The sequence below is a fragment of the Mustelus asterias genome, chromosome 7, assembly GCF_964213995.1.
Source record: "Mustelus asterias chromosome 7, sMusAst1.hap1.1, whole genome shotgun sequence".
Taxonomy (NCBI): domain Eukaryota; kingdom Metazoa; phylum Chordata; class Chondrichthyes; order Carcharhiniformes; family Triakidae; genus Mustelus; species Mustelus asterias.
In genome coordinates, this window is record NC_135807.1 from 48,881,281 (window position 1) to 48,896,883 (window position 15,603).

Sequence of the window (15,603 nt, forward strand, 5' to 3'; positions counted from 1 at the left end):
GTTCAGGAGCTGAGTGGCACTGCCGGAACCCAAACTGAGTGTCTGTGAATAGATCATTGCTGAGTAACTGCCACTTGTTAGTACTTGTTGATGACCCTTTCCATCACTTTGTTGTTGATGTCTTCTGGCACTATATCCAAATTCTTGGGACCAGATTCCTAGCATTGACTTTTATGGCTTTCTGTTCCCAGTGTGTTTGTGGAGGACCTGCTGCAGATAGATCATCCCTCTCCCATCAGCCTCCTCCATTAGGATTTTCAGTGCTGCATCCAAGAACAAGGAACCCTCTTTCCGACTTGGTGCACCATTTCTTCCTGCTCCTAATGTCTCCCAACCAGTTTAATAAGCTGTTGCATAAGAACTGGGGTTCCTGTTGAGCATACAACCACTCAGCTGTGTTTAATGCTGGGCTTCAAACCACCATCATGGTAATGAGCTGGAGCAGCACAAAATTTACATAAGGGAGCACACTATGCAATTAACCCATATGTAATGTTTATATTTTTGTATTCTAGCTATGTTTATTTTGCATATGTAAATGATTTTTGAATTCCTTGTACCTTAGTCCTTTGAAATCTGTCTTGCTTATATTACAGGCAGACTTTAGAGCACTAGTTGTTCAAAATTCCATTGGCTGCTGCAATGTCTGAAGGATTATACAGGCCAGAGGGCACTCAGGCTGCATATTTGGTAGCCTTAAACTGCCTTTTACATAGGTTGGAGACAGGTATATACTTTGAAGGTGGTGAATGTTCACCGAATCTTGAGGCTGTTTTCATTCAGGAGGTTAATTAATTTGTACAACATAGAATATTTGAAGTGATCAAATTAGTCAACTAAATTTTAAATTCTTCCTAATGTGTTTTGCTGAATCATTAACAGTTGCCCTAACACTCTTCGGTGCTTGACTGTAAGTGGCTGTTTTTGTAGCAATTATGGACAATCACATTTTCTTTGCCTCCTATTTGTAGGTTGTAAAAGAAGCTACAGAATTACTCAAGTTGATCAGCAACCAGGGTTGAGCACCATCTCAAAACAACATTGTAACACACTGGCAGGGCATTGCAAAGTTAATTTTGAAAAATAAAAAATTTCTCAGAACATCAGTAAATTAAAAGGATTTTTATTAAATGTTGTTAATCACAAAAGAATTCTACATGATGAAATTGTACAGGCCTGACACAGCATTAACCAAATAAAGTGTGTTTATATATAATATATATTCTCATGTACCTTCTGTGCTATTGTATGTGTAAAACACAAGTTGTGTAGTAAATAACTCAATGAGCAAATAGGCAGTGAAGTAGAATTGCAAAGCTACTCAGTTCTCAATAGAAAAGGGCTCACTGCCACTGGAAACCAAAGGAAAAATGACATCATGTATTGACTGATGCATCCTCAATTGCTCAGGTTTCCAAAAAATAATCTACAAAAAGATATATCCCAAACTTCACCTGAAATTAATCATCAGCAACCCCACTGACTGTCAATCCATTTTATCTTTTGATCTTACGGTTTTTAATTATTCAGTACATTGTGTGGTCTAGAACTACTCTTATACAACAGCTTCACAGAAAGGCTTTCAGACAGGAGAAGAAAGAAACTTCCAATAAAAGATAAATATACATCAAAGAGAAGTCAGGAAGAAATGGCTCTTTATTAAGCAGTCTTTCTACCTGTAATTACTAGTCTGGTTTTAAGAAAAAGTTTTAATCTTGAACACCTGACCTGATAGAAGAAAAATTAAGAAGTTTAGGTGTTAATTCCTGATCCACCACAGCAGCTCCCAACTATTTGGTAATGATACCAACTGATCAGTTCTGCTTACAATATTTTTTTGAGACTACGATTGTTTTAAAAATTGCAATGGGAAAAACTGACCAAACTCAAGTATTTACAAAACTTTTACAAATTAAAAACTTTAATGGAATTTACAATGTTTAAATTTAAAGCATTACAAATGTTACATTTCAATGTCCATATCTCCCCATTCACTGCAAGGAAGCACGGTGTGTTAGAAGTTGCAGTTCCATATAATTCACAATTATTTTTAAATAGATTTTTGTTACATGTAATTAAGTAAATGCCCTCAATACTGGTGAAACTATTTTAAAATCATTTTATTACATGTTTTTGAAACTTCTGCATTTAAAAAAAAAATAAATCACTTGATATTTCTAGGAAGAGTGAAGGCCTATATTAGAAATTATATTTCAAAGACAGAAAAAGAAATCAAACCTATGCATAGAATGCAATTTACACAACAGCCATTAATAAAACAGCATGTATAACATTGCAATGGGAAAACTAATTACACAACATTCCTTACAATGTGCAAAACTTATATTTGATTTATATTTTTTTATTCCTGATTGATAAATGTAACTCTAAAAGGCTGAACATAAAAGCAGCAGAGGTAATATTTTGCATAATTACTGTGAAAATTGTCCACATTAGCTTCTTGTATATAAAATTACATTAGTTTTATGGGGTACTACCCAGTACTTTTGCTTTCCATTTTTTTTCAGTCTGCTATACACAAAACATATATAAACAGCAATAACACAACAAGGAAGTAAAAGAAAACCTCATGTCAGCATTTACACATTCTATGATCTCAACAAGCCAGCAGCATTAATTCTAAATATTTGACAGTGTTTGGCATAAGCCTTAAATACTTTAGTGACAGCCATGCGAGAAATAACCCTGGCAGATTTGTTACATCAGTGGAAACTGATCAACAGGGCACGTTTTCTTCTCGAAGATGCAACTCTGAGGGGGTCGAACAGCACACCTACCAGATCTCCCAAGTGAGCTCTATAAAACTAGAGCCATTGATATTCCAGCTGCTCCTGTGTTTTTAAAAAAAATCATTCTGTTTCAGAAAGCAGCCAAATTGTTTTCTCCAAGACACTCATTTTAAGGGGAAACACAGGTATGTAAAATACTATGTGTGGTTCAAGACAAATTTGCATAATGATTCAGGAAGAAAAGCAGCTCAGTTCTACAGGATTCCAGAAGTAAATGACTTCTCTAGGCAAATAGCTTATATACAACGGTAGGCATCTGTGCAACTGTAGATGGCTGGACATGAAACAAGAAAAGTACATCGTGATCTCATCAAGAATATGTGCTGATCTATTCCTGCCCAAATCCTTCAGTTTCTTCGATTGCAAAAAGCAGTTTCTCTTTTAACTGTTCATAGCTTTTGTAAGGCGGCAAGTCCAAACGATTAAAGCTGTTAAAAGTAAACATAGGTCAATGAATATTTGGCTCAATTTAACACTATCATGTCGATCATAGAATTCTTACAGTGCAGGAGGCCGCCATTTGGCCCATCGAGTCTGCACCAACTCAGACCCTATCCCTGAAACCCCATGTATTTATCCCCCACCCCCCCTCATTCTCCTACACATCTTGAACCGTGGGAGGAAATTGGAGCACCTATAGCAAATGCACACAGGCATGGGGAGAACATGCAAACTCCACAGTCATCCAAGGCCGGAATCAAACTCAGGTCCCTGGTGCTGTGAAGCAGCAAAGATAACCACTGTGCCATCCAAATTCAGACGTTCTGCATAAATTTCAAATTATAGATTTACCACAGAAACTATTGCAGAATCTCTATTCTTTCTCGGTGCTGCGGGACCCAGCAGGTTTCTGTAACTTTTGGACCTCAATTTACATTTTGCACAAAACTGAATCAACAAGACATATTTCTCTTGGCTAAAGCAGTCCACAATTAGAGAAGCTAAAAAGATGTTGGGAATAGAAAGAATTCTTTTGGAGGAAAGCTTAGCAGTTGAAGCTGAAACAGTCAGTACAGAACAGAGCTTTGTCATGCTGTGTCTGATCAATGAGTGCTTGCAACAAAACAATGGCAAAATACAGCAATTAATGAGAAAATATTTCCAATGCCTGAAAGGTCAATAATCAGTTGGCACAGATTTATGATGATTGGCAAGAGGAGACATGGGGAAAACCTTTTCATGAACGAGTGATTAGGATATGGAGTATCAGATGGTGGGTACAGTTTCAATACTAGCTTCAAAAGGAAACCGGATAAATAATTTGAGAACGAACTGCTCGTATATGGAAAATGATCAGGGATTTGGGACTAACTGAATTATTCTTTAAAACTATTCTGTGATGGACTTAGCATGGAACAGGGTGCTAATGAATAGAACGCATAGAAATGGGAAAATCAAATCTAGAGGTGAGTAACAAAGTATTAGCATGTGGGGGTGAGACACGGGTAGATGATGTTGCAGAGGTAGAAGCAAGTAGCTTTTATAGGCAAGACATAAATCTTGAACAGTATTACACGGTTTCAACCCAGGTTCAGCCTCAGCCAGTGAACAGGCAGGGAGGATGTAGTGAGGGCGAGATAGTGTCACGGCTACAAATAATGACCTCAATTTAACCGCAATATAGTTGGAAGAGATTTTACATCATTCACAACTTGGTTTCAGAAGACTGAGAAGGGGTTCAAAGGATACAATGGAAAGAAAATGGTGGCAAGGTAGAACTGGGTGTTATTGATTGCTTGATCCTTTGCACGTTAAGTAACCAAGATTCTGGAGGTGCTGGTGTAAGGGTGAGAAGCATAAACTATTTTCTGTAATGCATTGATGAGTGTACCAAGAGGAGAAGCAATAGAGGGGTTACATTTTGGTCAGACTTACTGTAACATTGTTTATAACCTGGGCTCCTATTCTTGAAAATGGAAACTAAGATAATAAAATGGTTACTCTAGGGAAATTAGTACTTTCTTGCTAGACGAGCAGGTAGTCTAGGGTTTACTACTTTATAAAAACATTATATATAAAGCACTGTACAGATTTAAAACCATAGTTATTCCGCCCTTCCAATAAAGTTGATGAAAGTTCCGATCATTACTCACCAAGTGTGACTTCTGGGAAGCCATGTTTCTTTACCAACCTTTTCAATGCAAAACTTTTGAGGACCATTACTCCCTGTTTGAAATAATCAATAATCATCACCAGCTAATGATTCAAACTGTACATTGCAATGCGAGGCTAAACATTTTTAGATTGTAACACAAGTGGGAAAGAATGCAGCCTGGTTCAGTTTGTATATTCTAAGTAGAGTGCACAAATATTTCACAAGTAAGCCACTGCCATCTATGTTATCATGCCAAGCAGTTGTGTAAGAATAGCAGACACTTGTTTTATTAAATGACAATTTTTCTATTATTTTATTCATTCTAAGGGTGGGTGTGTTGCTGGAAAGCCTGGTATTAATTACCATTCCCTGGTTGCTCTTGAGAAGATGCTAGTCAGACAATTGAATGATTTTCTAAGCTACTTAAAAGGACTATTAAGAGTCAACCACATTGGACTCAGATACTGCAACCCCTTGCCGACAGGAACACAAGTCCTTAACAGCCATCATACTGGTTTACTAGGCTTTGATTCCCAACAGCACTGCATCCTCTTCATCCCCTGTCTTCCCCACTCCCCTGCCCAAGTCCTGAACTCCAATGGCCCAAGCTTCCCAAAGTTTGTTTTTGCTAAACTCTGGAATGCTTTAAAAATTAATTCTGACTCTGCAACACAAATGCAAAATCTGAAATAAAAACAGAAAATGTTGGAAATAATCAGATCTGACAGTGTGTGTGTGGAGATAAAAAGGATTAATGTTTTCAGTCGATGACCTGCATAGAATTCCCTACAGTGCAGGAGGAGGCCATTCGGCCCATCAAGTCTGCACCAATCCTCCAACAGAGCATCTTACCCTGGCCCACTCCCTCACTCTATTCTCATAACCCCATGCATTTAACTCACTAATCCCCATACCTATGCATTTTGGGTTGCTAAGGGACAATTTAACATGGTCAATCCACCTAACCTACACATCTTTGGACTGAGAAGAAACCAGAGCACCAGAAGGAAATCCACACCGACATGCGGAGAATATCTGTGTGGAGTTTGCACAATCACCCAAGGCTAGAATCGAACCCAGGTCCCTCGCGATGTGAGGCAGCAATGCTAACCACTTTTGTCAGAATATATCCAGCAAAAGGTCTTTGACCTGAAATATTAACTTTGCTTCTCTTCACAGATGCTGCCAGATCTGCCGAGTATGTCCTGCGAAATCCTCTCCACTTTTCCACCCCAACCCCTTCATCTTCCAATTGAAATGCTTCCTTCCCCATCTCTGCCACTTCAACCCGACAATCATGATCTTCACTAATTTGTCAGAGTGGGCTCAGAAGCTGGCAGTAATATTTGCCATGACTCTTCAAAACTATTTGCATCCAAATGTCAGGTTTATTCATGGGAGGCACAGACTGAAGGGCAGGAAATCTGGGAGCCAAGTTAGCCTTGGACACTTGTACATTTTCTAATGGCTGATAAGGCAGCAACTGCATTTAAACTAGACATGCACACAATGGAATGTGCCTAAAAACATAGGAAAAAATAATAAATAAACAAAATAACAAATGGAAAAATTAATATACAAGCATTCTCAGAGGAAACAACAAGCATAAATGATGTGCTATCAAAGAAGAATACAATTAAAGCATTTAATTTTTGTAATATCATCAGTTTGTCTGTACACAATAGGCAGTTTAAAACAGTAACTGAACATAAAATGCATAATGTTATTCTGTAAATGGAAATTACAAGTTAAAATGTTTCAAATAAACAGGTAAATAATTTGTAATGGAGTTCTAAGTCAATTATTATTCTGACATTAATATAAATCTGGATCATTTGTCTGTACACATCAAAATCAGAGTTCTCAAAACGAATTAAAATGTTGAAGTGACATAACTAGCCACGTAAGTTACAATAATTACTGAGCAGTTATGCTTACCCAGAAGCTCAGCAAATCCTCCTAATGGTAAACGACAGGTACCCGTGACAAATTGCATCAATCGTAAACGTACCTCATTGTCCATTTCTTTCACAAACTGAAAAGTAAAATAAATTCACTTACGAGACATTATAGTTCAAACCTATATATTCAAACGTCTTTCGATGTGAGAGATAGAGCAGAATTTCAATATTTATAATAATGAAAGGTTCAGCTCGCACCCCCAACAGATTGCAGAATGTTATTGCAAATCAGCACGGGGAATAAACAGAACGTGGTAAATATGCCATAGAGCATTGTAAATAAGGTTGGTGATGTGTAGACGCAGAAAGCCATGTGAGAATATGATTTTTTTGGCAAGAGCAGAGACCTGACACAAAAAAGGGCTGGACGCAGTACAAAATATTACCAGATGCAGGGTGTTAAGTGAAGATAAGGAAAGAAAGCAGGTGAGATGGCAGTATTTAGTGATGATAGAGACTGTTCTAAAGGGATCAAGAACATAATCTATTTGGTTAGAGTTAAGTAGCAATGGAGGGACCATTATATTGGGAGTTTCTACATGCCATCAACTATTGGGAAAGATACGGAGGAATAAATTTGCAATGAAATTACAGAGGTGCAAAAACTATATATTAGTAATTTTAGAACTTTAATTATTTTAATGTGGACTGAGATGATAATAAAATAAAGGTCAAAGAGGGGGAAGAGTTTCTGAAGTATGTTCAAGAGACTTTTTAAAATCTGTAATTCACCCACTTCTGGCCCTGTACCCAGTTACTGTTGTGATGAAATTTTTTTTTTTCTTTCTGGCCAACAGTCACTGAGTAATTAAACAAAACATGCTCCTCAATTTTCCCAGTCAAGGGCATCTCTCCTCAGCTCATCTCTTGCCCTGCCTCGTGGGAATGGAGCTTTGAGTGGTTCCAAACTATGGCTTGGGGACTGAAACTTGCATGTAGACAGCCTGTGGGCTGGAGTAGACATTGCAGGCTGAGATGTGCGTAAAAGTCTGACCTGACTGAATAGAGTGAAATAAGTTTGGACTATTAGCCTAATGTGGAGGTGGATAAGTATAATTGCCTTCTCCCCAGTTATTTTTGTCATATTATTGGTCTCTTAATCACGTGATGTTACATAACAGCTTTTCATAGGTGAATCTGATTCCAAAAATGGGTTTTTAATCAAACATCAATGGATATTTTTTTTAAAACAGATTTGAAAAGCCAGTTTAAACTGGTTGGGATGCCACCATGCTCACCAACGATGAACACTTTTAAAACACGTTGCACAATTTTATTAAATAACTCGCAAGCACACTAAACCAATTAAAAACTTGATATAAATATAATTGGATAGCTTAATAGTACTCACTTTCAACTAATACAAAGCTTTCATAAATGTATGCCCTGGAACTAAATTCACAGAATCATAGAACGGTTCTAGCACAGAAAAAAAGATTCTGACATGATCTAAATAAAGTTTTTAATACCATCATAACCCAGCATGTCTTAAAGAAGAAGGTGGAGGAATTTAGTAAAGGAATTTCAAAGAGTGGGCCAAAAGTATAGCCACCACTGGTGGGGTGAATGAAAGGAGAGTTCTAATGAACAAGAGTCAAGAGTCTGAGGAAAGAAGAGTTTTGGGGCAGTAAGACTTGAGGATGTTAACATGGTTCAAATCCTGCCAGGGCAGGTGGTGGAATTTGAATTCAATAAAAAAATATCTGGAATTAAAGAATCTACTGATGACCATGAATCCATTGTCGATTGTCGGAAAAACCCACCTGGTTCACTAATGTCCTTAAGGGAAGGAAATCTACCATCCTTACCTGGTCTGTACTACACTCTAGAGCCAGAGCAATGTGGTTGACTCTCAACTGCCCACCAAGGGCAATGAGGGATGGGCAATAAATGCTGGCCAACCAGTGACGCCCATGCCCTACAAATGAATATAAGATTGATAGAGGAGATATGCCATGAAGAAATTTAAAGACAAGTGATTTTTTAAATTTGAGGCATTAGGGAAGGATGCATCAATGTACATTGATGAGGTGGGGGAATGGGAGTGGGAAGGAAGAGGAAGAAAATGGGCAAGCAGGCTTTTGTGGCTAAATCGGATATTGGGCAGTAAAGTTTTGGATGATCTTAAGTTTATGAAGGGTGGAGAATAGGAGAGTATTGAAGTGACCAAGCTTTGAAGTGATGGAAGTTGTACATGAGAGTTTCATGGTGACTGGGCCGAGACTGAGCTACGAGCAGGTGCTGTTTGTTATGGAGAGTGTACGTGGTGAGAGACACAGTTCAAAGTGGAAGTGGATGCAATTGCTGAAAACAATCTTGGTCAGCTAGAAATAGAGGTAAGTGAGCAGAATTTGTGACAGGGACTAAAGATAACTCTTTTGATCTTCCCAATGTTAATTAGAGGTAGTAAAGATTCACCCAATCCTGTATATTTAACAAGCAATGTTAGCAACACAGACATGTTCTGGAATTCACACGAAGAATGATGTGAAGGCTTTAGAGAGAGTATTGAAGAGATTTACTCGCCTGGTTATAGAGATGAGGAACTGACTAAAGAAACTGGGGATATTCTCCTTTGAGCAATTAAGGCCAGGAGGAGATTTAAAATAGATGTTTAAAATCATGGGGAGTTTAGATAAGAGCAAATGAGTAAATAAAAAAGAACTACAATGGCTGATGTGTTGATAACCAGAAGGCAGATTAAAAGGTGATTGGAAAAAGCAGAGGCAACATGAGGAAAAATGTTTTAACAAGTGTTTAAGATTTGGAACTCACTGCTTGATAAGGATACAGGTTAGTCTTCAAGAAGGAGAAAGCATTTCAGGAATAGGGGAAAAGATTGATGGGTTGTGGTGGTGGTGGTAGAGGGGGTGGGTGGTTTAGCTGGATTGATCTTCAAAAGATTGCAGATTCGATGGGATAACTGATCTCCTTTTGTTGTGCTATTATTTGGTTCCAGGCAATGAAGAAATCCAGAAGGGTCATGGAGGGGTAGTTAGGTCTCATGAGATAGGTGTGTAATCTGAGTGAATATCTAAAGATAGTGTTATCAAGGCAGAGCACGTAGATGAAAAAGAGTATTTCTAGCAGACTCCAGGGGTAACCATGTGAGAGGGTGGTTGGAGAGACAACTTTGAGAGATGCTCCAGCTTAGCTGTGTGAAATCATTCCTTTCACTCCCACAAATTGATTAAAAGAGAAGACTAAGAATGAATGATGGAATTGATCTCTCAAAGGCTGAACAGTCACACAACCTTTCAACTTTCACTGGTATACACTTGTCAGTTTCTTAGTAAGATTTCTTTCTTTCCTACAGGGAGCCACTGCTTCCCTTGGCATTGTAGAGGAGATCAGGAAATCAATAGAGTGGAGGAACTGAACCAGCCAATCACTGCATGGTGCTGTGTGAGAAATATTTTTCAAAATCACTGCTGGATGTCTACGGCCAACCAATGGCCAAGCTAATTCATCCTACTATCTCAGTCACAATTAATCGTAATCCCTGTACAATATGGTTCAGTGGAAATATATATCAGATTGTCAGAAAAGGGAATATATCAAGAATATCTGAAGAGTCATCCAGACTCGAAATGTTGGCTCTATTCTCTCTCCACAGATGCTGTCAGACCTGCTGAGATTTTCCAGCATTTTCTGTTTTTGTGTCTTTTATAATATACCAAGGTGTTGGATCTGACTGAAATCCAGCATGTAATCCAATAAATCGCTGTTTTTGTGTGATGCTAGAGATTTTAAAGTATCCAATTAGAAATTTAGGTAATGTTTCAAAAGCCCTTTACCAATAACAGAAAAGTGAAAATCTGTATATGAGTAACATCATCACCAAGGTAATGTGACATGCTATCCTCATAAATCATATATACAAATTCAATTCATTTATAATTATTGTATAGTTCAGAACAGATGTCCATCACTTTTAACAATTCTGTGATCCATACCTGCCAGAACCAAATGATTTGTTTGCTATTTCTGGTGTAATGGCGGTAGACTGTATTCCTCTGCCAGTCAGTAAGATCTACTTCCTGCATGCCACAGAGCATAACCTGCAGAGACAGATAATAAAGGCTTTATTCCAGAACCACATTGGGCAATGTGGCAACAAATCAGAGTGTCAATTAATTATTTTACAATCAAAATTAAACATGGTCACATTGCCAACACAGCCAAACCCCAGGGTAATTAGGATTATGAACTCATTGGCAAATTAGTGATGATAATCTGAGGGAATCAGGCAAAAGTGATTGTTCACCTTTGTGGTTCCCAATCCCAACTGGCCCATCAGAATGTGTTTATAAGAGAGGTGTGTTGCTTACCCACAGGAAAGGAAAGCAGAAGGAAAAGGGACTGGTACTAAAGTCATCTTAGATCCTTCACTCCCATTAGTGTTTAGGACTCTTTTATGTCAAATTCTGCAGATGACATTGCACTGGGAACACAACTAACGCTGAGGAAGAATGAACATAAACACAGACTGGGGAGGCAGAGGTGTAGTGGTATTGTCACTGAATTAGTAACCCAGAATAATACTCTGGGGATCAGTGTTCAAATGTCACCACAGGAAATGGTGAAATTTGAATTCAGTAAAGAAAAATATAACGTGGAATTAAAAGTTGAACGATGACCATGAAACCCCATCTGGTTCATTAATGACCTTTCGAGAAGTAAAATCTGCTGTCCTTACTAAGTCTGGTCGACATTTGACTTCAGAATCACACAGCCAAAACCCAGGGTAATTAGGGTGGTTGACTCTTATATGCCCTCTGAAATAGTCTCGCAAGCTACTCAATTTTATCAAACTGCTAAAAAGTCTAAAAGGAATGAAATTGGATGGATCGCCTGAAACACCCTGTTGACTATCATGTACCACCCCCACCCCCCTCAGCTGATGAATCAGTACTCTTCCATATCGAACACCAATAGGAGGAAACACTGAGGATGGCAAGGACGTAGGATGCACTCTGGGTCAGGAACCTCTATGTCCAACAAGAGTGGCTCGGTAGCTCCACTACCGACTGAACTGACTAAGTCCTGATGGACACAGCTGCTAGATATAGGTCTTCGGCAAGTGGTAAGGGGGACAAACGAGTGAAAAACATATTTGACCTCATTCTTACCAACGTGCCTGTCGTAGATGCAACTGTACATGACTATAGGAGTGACTACCACAAAGTCCTTGTGCAGCTAACGTCCCATTTTTATATTGAGGATACCCTCCATCATGCTGTGTGGCACTACCACCATGCTAAATGGGAAAGATTTTGAATGATCTACAATCTCAAGACTGGGTAACCATGAGGTGCTGTGGGCCAGCAGCAGTTGTCTCTGCTTGATTGTATTATGATTTTCTAAATATCCTGCTGCTACTTCCTTAATAATATATTCCAACATTTTCCCAATGACAGCTAACCGACTAAAGGGTGTATACTTTGCTGCTTTCTGTCACCCTCCTTTCTTAAATAGAAGTGTTACATTTGTGGTTTTCCAATCTGCTGGGATCTTTACAGAAACTAAGAAATTTTGCAAGATTGCAACTAATGCAACCACTATCGCTGCAGGCATTTCCTTTAAGACCTTAGGTGCATGGCATTAAGTCTAGGAGACTACTTCTCTGGTGATGGTAATCATCTCGCGTTCCTCCCTCCCTTCCATTTCCTGATTTACAGCTATTTTTGGGATATTACTTGCATCCTCCATAGAGAACACTGATGCAAAGCACATGTTCAATCCATCTGTATTCTCCGCTTTCCATCATTAATTCCCCATGTAGGACAAACGCTCACTTTAACTTTTCCTTTATAAATATCTGCTGTGACGTTAGCATACCTTTAAGAAGTTTTGTAAAAATTATGTACTCTGCAATTGTAAGCAAATTTTTTCAGTTTGTTTTTCTCATTGTTCTCATTCTGTGACTAGTGGTGTTCCGCAGCGCTCTGTACTGGGACCTCTGCTGTTTGTGATATATATATTTGGAAGAAGATGTAGCTGGTCTGATCAGTTAGTTTGTGGACGACACAAAGATTGCTGGAGTTGCGGATAGTGATGAACATTGTCAGAGAATACAGCAGGATATAAATAGGCTGGAAAATTGGGCGGAGAAATGGCAGATGGAATTTAATCCAGATAAATGCGAAGTGATGCATTTTGGTAGATCTAATGCAGAGGGGAGCTATACAATAAATGGCAGAACCATCAGGAGTATAGACACACAAAGGGATCTGGGTGTGCAAGTCCACAGATCCTTAAAGGTGGCAGCACAGGTGGAAAAGGTGGTGAAGAAGGCATATGGCATGCTTGCCTTTATTGGACGGGGCATAGAGTATAAAAGTTGGCATATGATGTTGCAGTTATATAGAACGTTAGTTAGGCCACATTTGGAATACTGTGTCCAGTTCTGGTCGCCACACTACCAGAAGGACGTGGAGGCTTTGGAGAGAGTGCAGAAAAGGTATACCAGGATGTTGCCTGGTATGGAGGGCATTAGCTACGAGGAGAGATTGAGTAAACTAGGGTTGTTCTCCCTGGAAAGATGGAAGTTGAGGGGCGACCTAATAGAAGTTTATAAAATTATGAAGGGCATAGATAGGCTGAACAGTTGGAAACTTTTTCCCAGGTCAGAAATGACAAACACAAGGGGTCACAAGTTCAAGGTAAGGGAGGCAAGGTTCAATACAGATATGCGGGGGACGTATTTTACACAGAGGGTGGTGGGGGCCTGGAATGCACTACCAAGCAAGGTGGTTGAGGCAGACACGCTAGGATCATTTAAGACTTATCTAGATAGCCACATAAATAGACTGGTAATAGAGGGATACAAACGGATGGTCTAGTTAGGAACACATGATCGGTGCAGGCTTGGAGGGCCTAAGGGCCTGCTCCAGTGCTGTATTGTTCTTTGTTGTCAGGCTGTCTATAAGAGTCTTTTTATTGCTGCTTAAACAGGGGGGGGGGGTTGATTATTTTTACTGGAATGTTTATGACTCGGCATTGTGAGGAGGAAAAATGTTTGGCAGGTCAGGTGATAAGATTTTTTTTTCATTTTCAGTTTGGAGCTGCAGGTTTAAGTTTTAGTTTTAGACGGGGCATCAAGCCAAGAAGTCTCTCTTTCCCTGGTTTTGAAAATTCTGCGGGTTAGCTGAAAACAAGGTCTGGCCTTTCTGAAGGGGGAAATCAGCTGTTGGTGGCTTGCCTAGAGTCCCGGGTGCTTTGGTAAGATGTTCTGACTTCAAACTGTTGAGAGTCTATCCAGAGAACTGCAGACTTCATCCAAAGGACTCAATTTCAATGTCATGTGAACATTAGTCTTTTCTGTGCTAAACTTGTGAAAAGGGCCTTTTGTTCTATGGGATCAGTTTGATTGGAATACATTAGATATATTTGTTAAGTGTTATACGTTATAGTGGTTGTTTTGTTTCTTGTTTGTAATTGATAAGAGTTCTTGCTAATTTTCTTATATGTCAAAGAATACGTCAAATATATTCTTAAAATTTGTTTGATAAAAGTTCCCTAGTGGATCATTTGAATCATACTATTATCCTAGCCAAATTCAAGATACAAAACTTATGATCCAGGTGGTCTTCATAAAACACTTTGGAGTTTTTGACCTGAGCCATAACAATTGGGGCTCTCTCTTGCGGGATTAAAATCTATACGTCTTGATTGATTTGGGATTACTGAATTTAAAGACAATGATTGGTGAGCATATTGGTGTTTTCTTTACAGGTGTTGTATTCAGGTTTGAATAGGGAGTGACTTGTAGAATAATGACTCTTTCAAAGGCTAAGAAGTTCTCAGGCGTGGAGGAAATCATGTAAGATGGTTTACAAAAAGTGACTAAAACAAAACTTTTGGAATTGGCAAAAACATTGCAGCTGATATTGCCTACCAGTGTAAGGAAAAGGGAAATAATCGTGGTGATAGCTCAGCATTTAAAATTGCCAGAAACACAGTCAGAATCATTGGAAATGACTAGAATTCAATTACAAATTTTAAGTTAACCATGCGTGTCATTTGATTCTGAACTAGGAGAGAAAAAAGGCACTGGCATTAGAAAGGAAGGAATGAAAAAAGTTTGCTTTAAAAGATTGTTTTTAAACAGCACTTTTAATGTATTAAGCAGCCAAAGCTTCAAAGGAGTGTTATAAAGCAAGATTTGACACTGAGCCACTTAGGGTGATGTTAATGGGAATGGGCAAAAGCTCAGTCAGAGATAGGTTTTAAGCAATGCCTTAAAAGGGGAAAAGGGAAGAATAGGAGAGAGGTTGATGGACAGAATTCCAGAGCACAGAACAGAACAAGTCCCATCTATTAAATGATGGAGTGATGAAAATCAGGGTTGCTTAGAAGGCCAGAATTAGAGGAGTGCAGACAGCCAGGAGGGTTGTGTAGTTGGAGGAGATTACAGAGACAGCATATTTGCATTTAAATAGCGTTTTCATAACAAAAAGTAGTGCCAAAGCACTTTGCAGCAATTAATTATCTTTGTACTAAGGAGACAGTGGTACATTTAAGCTGGACAGTTTTGGATGACTTCAAGTTTATGGAGATAGGATATGGACGATTTGTCATGAGTGCATTGAATAGTCAAGTCCCAAGATAGCAAAGATACATTTTAGGGTTTCAGCAGCAAGTGAACTGAGGCAGAGGTGGAGTTGGACAATGGTATGGAGGTGGAAATAGGAGGTCTCAGTGGTGGGATCTGTTTTCAGGTGATGTCGCAAAG

General features: G+C 38.8%; 2 protein-coding genes across 12 annotated transcripts in view; one reads left to right on the plus strand and one right to left on the minus strand.

Moving 5' to 3' along the window:
- rmdn1 (regulator of microtubule dynamics 1) overlaps nt 1–1,214 on the plus strand; it is a 30,299-nt gene extending 29,085 nt beyond the window's left edge. For 6 of the 7 annotated variants that reach the window (XR_013498312.1, XM_078216041.1, XM_078216039.1 and 3 more), the window contains one exon: nt 972–1,153. Coding sequence is in view for 6 of the 7 variants with exons in the window: in XM_078216041.1 (XP_078072167.1) it covers nt 972–1,022 (51 nt within the window). In the remaining variant the exon portion in view is untranslated. Of the gene's footprint in view, nt 1–971 lie in introns of all 7 variants that reach the window. The other variant, XM_078216036.1, reaches the window with a different exon arrangement.
- The window catches only part of wwp1 (WW domain containing E3 ubiquitin protein ligase 1), a 182,099-nt gene continuing 167,603 nt past the window's right edge, over nt 1,108–15,603 (minus strand). For all 5 annotated transcript variants that reach the window (XM_078216024.1, XM_078216023.1, XM_078216021.1 and 2 more), the window contains 4 exons: nt 10,823–10,927; nt 6,844–6,940; nt 4,904–4,976; nt 1,108–3,238 (listed from right to left, as the gene is read on the minus strand). In XM_078216024.1, coding sequence (XP_078072150.1) covers nt 3,139–3,238; nt 4,904–4,976; nt 6,844–6,940; nt 10,823–10,927 — 375 coding nt within the window. In that variant the 3' untranslated portion in view covers nt 1,108–3,138. The remainder of the gene's footprint in view (nt 3,239–4,903; nt 4,977–6,843; nt 6,941–10,822; nt 10,928–15,603) is intronic.